Source organism: Diplotaxodon limnothrissa, linkage group LG6 (assembly GCF_057381915.1).
Source record: "Diplotaxodon limnothrissa isolate DT_005_m linkage group LG6, D_limnothrissa_male_GT1.1, whole genome shotgun sequence".
Classification (NCBI taxonomy): domain Eukaryota; kingdom Metazoa; phylum Chordata; class Actinopteri; order Cichliformes; family Cichlidae; genus Diplotaxodon; species Diplotaxodon limnothrissa.
The window spans coordinates 5561327-5567326 of record NC_140601.1 but is presented as its reverse complement, the minus strand read 5'-3'; the positions used below and the strand labels follow the sequence as shown (position 1 = coordinate 5567326).

General features: G+C 37.9%; 1 protein-coding gene across 3 annotated transcripts in view; it reads left to right on the top strand.

Moving 5' to 3' along the window:
* Positions 1-261: 261 nt before the first annotated feature.
* Positions 262-6000, top strand: part of LOC146629994 (glutamate receptor 2-like) — a 119680-nt gene continuing 113941 nt past the window's right edge. For all 3 annotated transcript variants that reach the window (XM_085355533.1, XM_085355532.1, XM_085355531.1), the window contains exon 1: positions 262-367. In XM_085355533.1, coding sequence (XP_085211659.1) covers positions 262-367 — 106 coding nt within the window. The remainder of the gene's footprint in view (positions 368-6000) is intronic.

The window sequence follows — 6000 nt, the reverse complement described above, 5'->3', positions numbered from 1 at the left end:
CAGCCTCCTCGAGCGGAGGTTTATAATAACCTCATGTGCAGCAGTCGGCTGCTCTCGGTTCTCTCTCGTGCTTCATCGGCATTCCTGGGCAATTCAGTGCGCGCGCCCTCAAGTCCAGCTTCAGCAGCAGCACGCGCACCTCAGGCGACAGGATCGCGCATCTGCAGAGCCCGACACGTTTCTAAATAACACCGGAATAACGCCATGAGATTACATCGTCTTTGATGGAGGTGATGTTTTGGTAGGAACCTCTATCGTAAGATGCTGTGGTGTTGTGCGAGGATCCTGAACACCACAATGAAGCTGCTATTTTTGGTGGCACTCTTATGGCGCGGGGCATTGTGCGGATCTCCGAGCGTCCAGATTGGTAGGATTTTTATATCTGTCGTCGCCCGATCGTTGTCATCCTCACCTTTCCTGTTCCAGCGTGTATTAAAGCTCGTCTTTTACCCGTTCAAACCTTTCCTTTTCATTGTCTTTTCGTGTCTTCTTTATTGGCCCGTGGGCCTCTCTCATCTCCATCCTCTTTATACTGCTGTCAGTAACGCCAGGCCTCGTGATTGCACGGCTGCTGCTGCTGCTGCAGTGTTCTAATTGAGTTAATACGTTCATCATTTAAATAGTAAACTAAATAGATCAAAAAATAAAAGGAATTATATGCGTCCCAAACGTCTTGCTAACATTGCAGCATTCCGTCAATCTGCAATTGCTCCTGTGTGCACAGAAGTCTTAATGGTGCTGTCATAGGGACAAGTGAAGATCTAAGCTCACTGAAACGCAGCACATGAGACTTATTTCCTGAACTGCATTTCTTGTTGGACCTATATCCATCAAGCCCTTAGTGGAAGTGGGTGATTTTCAGCATTTCATTAAAATGTTAGAATAAGCTATAATGAACATTACTGGTTGTTTGTGTAAAGTTTTCCATTATTACACTTAGTTAGCTTTCAAATCTACAGTATTTTATGCTATTCAGAGTTTTTCCTCCTCAGTCACATTACACTGCTTTTACATTTGAACTATAAATCTCATACTTTACACTTTACATACTTTACATTTACTTTACATACATGATGCAGTGCTGGAAAATCTTTTTAAAAAAATGTTTTTTAAATATCACAGCAGCCCTTTCTCTGTGGAGTAGGTATGTTTTTCCATCTGAACTTAAAATTTTGGTTCAGCTGGATTGTTTGGCTCGTATTTAGTAAGACAAGGTTGGAGTAGACTAAAACATACATTTATATTTTGAACAAATTTTAAATTATATTTGAAACTTTTATAAGACATTGTTGTACCAATTCTGTCTTCTGAGGACTGCATAAGTCTAAAAATGTAGCTTTTCACAAAAAGCTACTTCCACACCTTGGTTAAGGTTTATTAAAATTTATTAATGTAACTAAAATTCAGAAGGCTCGAATAACACGTTGCAAACAATAATTTCACTATGAGAGTATTGAAAATGTTACTTAAATATTTCTGGAAAATATGCAAACATTAGAAAAATATCTCTGTAATTTTTAAATTTCTGGCATTTTACAATATTATTTTTGCAAACATGAGCCTTTGGGTTAAAGGCTCATTCTTGTATCACTCTCTTCCACCCTAAAGAGGACTATGGATCACTAAGCATCACTCCAGTTCTTTTTGCCCTCAGCCCATGTAGTATGCTTCTGATGATGTCTGATTTAGGAGTGACATGGCATTAATAATGTGATAGCTATAGCAGGAGCGTGTCTAAAGAGGGGTGTTGGGTGGCAAAGGTTTTGCCAAATAACTGATTTTGTGAGACACACTACTTAAAAAATGGTAAAACACTTAGGATCTATCAATATGTTAAACGTGTTAGCTCACCATTTCCGTTACTGGTAGTCCAGAAGTCCAGCTCCCAAAGACAACAACTAACTGTGGCCATCAAGAGGGATTATAGGATTAAGACTGGCACTTAATGACACTTAAAGACTATATGGAGGCAATGAAAGGTATTTTCCCCAAAGTTTTTCCATTTTACTATATGACGAATTAGTCCAGCATTTCAAAGTATAAATGCTTGCAAAGATATGAACTCAAACACTGCTGATTTTGTAGTCTGGCCATTTGACAATATTTACTCTAAACCTGCAAGGGGCTCTTAAATAGAAAAAAAATCAATTGTGAAATAAGACAAAATTATACATTTCTTAAGCAGAGGGTTTGCTGACCTATCTATAATGGGCAGCTTATCTGCCACATCAAGACAGTTCCACAAAGTCTCCAGATGCTACTGCTGATATGGGTCTGTGAATGCAATCAGGCAGAAGAGAAGTATCTTTGGGCTGATTAAGGAATGGGAGCTTTAGAAAAATGATTATATATTCTAACCTAACGGAGACAGAGAAGCAGACATTATATATGTATACTTCAAAGGATTTATATTTCATGTGCTATGATGAAAACACATGAAATATCAATAGTAATTTAAAAAAAATTATTAATTTAAAGGGGAAGGAAGAAGAAGAAGAAGTAGTAAAAAATACTTAAAAATCTACCAAACTGTGCTGGTGCTTCCCATAGACTAAATTGTGTTTATTCATAGGCATGAAGTCCATTTCCTTATTTAACATCAAGCAAGTAATTTATATACTTAGCAATGAATAACATGGCCCCTAGAATAATAATGTAGTCTTGCAAGACCCAGCTGCTGTGTCCACATGACAGAATTGGTAGTCTGATGCTAATAAGACACAAACCCTAAATACCTCAGCTTAACACCTAACCCCTTAACCCAACTCTAACCACAATGCCACGGCTGCCAGAGGTAAGGCGAGATCAGAGAAAGGGTATGATAACCGTCTGAATAAATGCTGAGCATAAAAGTTGAATGAAAATATAATTTTCTTAATTTTCATGTTTAAGAATTTCAGGTTATTACCTTATTACCTTCCCTGGATTTTTAAAATATTTTAACTAGTGAAATCTCAGATATTGTAATGTATTTCTTTCAAATTATAGATCGAAATTAAGAAAGGGAAATATAAATGTCATACTTTTATCTTTAATTGTTTTTAAGGTATATTCAAGAATGGCCTCAGATTCCAATGTGCCAAAATGGCCTGAAAACTATGATATATGAAGGTAAAAGCACATATGTTCAAACTTTGAACCAAAAGATTAACATTTTTAAGCAAATCACAGATAGTGAATCAGAAAATGTTCTAAAAATGTATATATTTGAAACATTAAAACAACACAGCTTTATACCAACTTTGAACCAACTTCCACAGGTTGGATATTACAACCTCAAAAGCAGTCTCTTTATTTTCTGTAATGTGACCAGAGGCACCACCTGCAAACTGAACCCCAAGATGCTCTCTGATGCTTTCATGAGAGTGGGAATGTGTTTGAATACTACATAGAAAGAACTTAGGCACAGGAAAAAGTGACTGCATGAATGTGTGAATGCACCATGTTGTATAAAGCTTGTTGAGTACTCAAGTACAGTAGAAAAGCACTATACAAGAACAGTGCATTTACCAATCCTACTTTATGACTAGCCTATGTAAAGACGTCACACATTACCTTATAGAGGACTCCGTGCAAATCCTTGAAGCAGCATTCTGGACAGTAATTGAGGTATGACAGCATGTATGAACATTTCCATTTCACCTGAAGTTCTGGAATGCATGACTTGATGCCAGAGACAATCGTTCTAGTAGACAAACTACACAAAGTGTAGTGGAAATATTTGTATAAAGCTACTTAAAGACGCGCCCTTATTCCCACATGATCACCACTGCAGGAACCTCTGCATGTTTGATTTGGCACATTTTTATGCCAGATGCCTGTGTTGATGCAACCCGAGGGATTTGTCACCTCCCGGGATATAACAGGGGATTGTTCACTTTGTAGGCAAATGTGTAAACAATTACACTGTGGAGCCATAATTTAAAACATAATATTTCAGAAATATAGTATATTCTATACAATTTGTAGATTATAGTGTAGAATATCAGGTATGTGTACACATACAAGTAATTTAGCTTGTGTCCTTAACAGAGTAGACAAACAGACAATAGCAACATGACACAGAAAATAAAGCATATTTATATTTATATGTGCAGAGTGCAGATTCATCCATTCATTCTCTTCTGCTTATCCTTATGAGGGCCAAAGCCTATCCCAGCAACCATTGGACGAGAGGCGGGGTACCACTCTGGACAGGTTGCCAGTCTGTTGCAGACCTAAGACATAGATACAGACAAAAATTCACACTGTCATTCACACCTATGTGCAATTTAGAATCACCAGTTTACCTAATACCTCTAACTGCATGCAGCATACCCGGACAGAACCCACACAAACACGGGTAAAACATGAAAACTCCACATAGAAAGGCCCCGGCCACATAGTGGAGATGAAATCCAAGCCTTCTTGCTGTAAAGCAACAGTGCTAATCACTGTGCCACAGGTATATAATGAAATAAAATCATGAAATAAATGAGGTATGGATAACTGTCAATTATGTATACAGTATGTATTTCCAGATTTGTGAATATCCAGCCCTACATTTACTGTCACATTTGCACATATTGCCAATTTACAATCACCTGTTAAAATAATCCTGCTAAGTGGGGACTGTGGCACAACAGCTGAGTAACCACAGAGAACACGCACAGACATCCAAACTCCATACAGACAGCTAGATGGGCATGAGCTAATCACCACCAACACTAACATATCCTCCTTTCTTGTGTCCAGTAGGCTAGTTTATGTGTGTTTATTCTTAGATGGAGTCAGTTATGTCTTAAGTTTAAAAAAAATTTCTAGCCTTTGTTGTCTGGCAGCTTTTGCAATCAGAATTATGATCTGAATGCAGCGTGGTAACAAACACATTTTCTTTTCCAAGATGAGCTCTATAAATTCTCTCTTGGCTACTCTTGTTCATGTGCTTCTTTTACATGTTAAGTTGTTAATTTCTATGAACATTATTTCTGTTATTACAGTACATGTGTAACATAACAGTGTCAAAGCTGAAAAGTAGGAGAGAGAGAAAAAAAGGGCAGAAAATATATAAAAAGATAAAGAGAACAGAGAAGCAATAAATCGCCAAAAGCTGCAAGTTTAAGAAAAAAAAACATACAAGAAAACAATCACAAACAGCACCCGGAAGAGAAAAACAAATCAACCGTCTTGTGTTGTGTGTGTGTGTGTGTGTGTGTGTATGTTTATGTGTATGCATAAGGTTCCTGGCTCCAGAATTGTCTGTGCAGTGGGTGCATATGTTTGAGTGTATAATGCCCACTTGGAACATGTATAGTGTGTTCTATGGCGAGGTTTGTGTAAGTTGTAAGTTGGGACTTGCAACATTTTGATCGTATTTAAGCATATGTGTGTCCAGGTAACCTTAATGGAGAGATCTCGCTCCCATTTGTCAGCTGGGCCCTATTTCAGGAAGCCGGTTTAGAAAACTCAGAGTGAAAAACGATACTCAGGGTTGAGTAACCCCGAACTGTCCAACTCGGAATATTCGGTTTCAGAAAGGCTGATAACAATTAGTTCAATCAACGCGGAGTTGCTTTAACCCCAAGTTAAGCGCACGCACGAGGATACATAAAGCCCTGATTAGTGGAGCACAGATTAAGCGAGTCACCATGGAGACGGAGGGAAAGAAGGCGCGGTCAATGTATTTTACAGGCCGAAATTCTGATGGCAGCATATGCCGATAACATGCAAATTTTGCGGGAAAAAAGTAACGCAGCCTCAGCTGCAAAAGAAAGAGAGCATGCATGGCAAAACAAAGCCGACAGAGTCAATGCGTGAGTGTTAATTTAAACATTGATCTAGGGATTTCCACCCATTTAACACGTTATTTTATTATATTTTATTTTATTTTTTATTTCATACATTTTATTTTGTGATGTGATGTGAGCGCAGGTGCAACCCAACAGGCCCCAAACGTTCCTGGCAGCAAGTAAAAATGAAATATAAAAATATAGTCCAAACAGGTGAGGTGTAATTGTATTA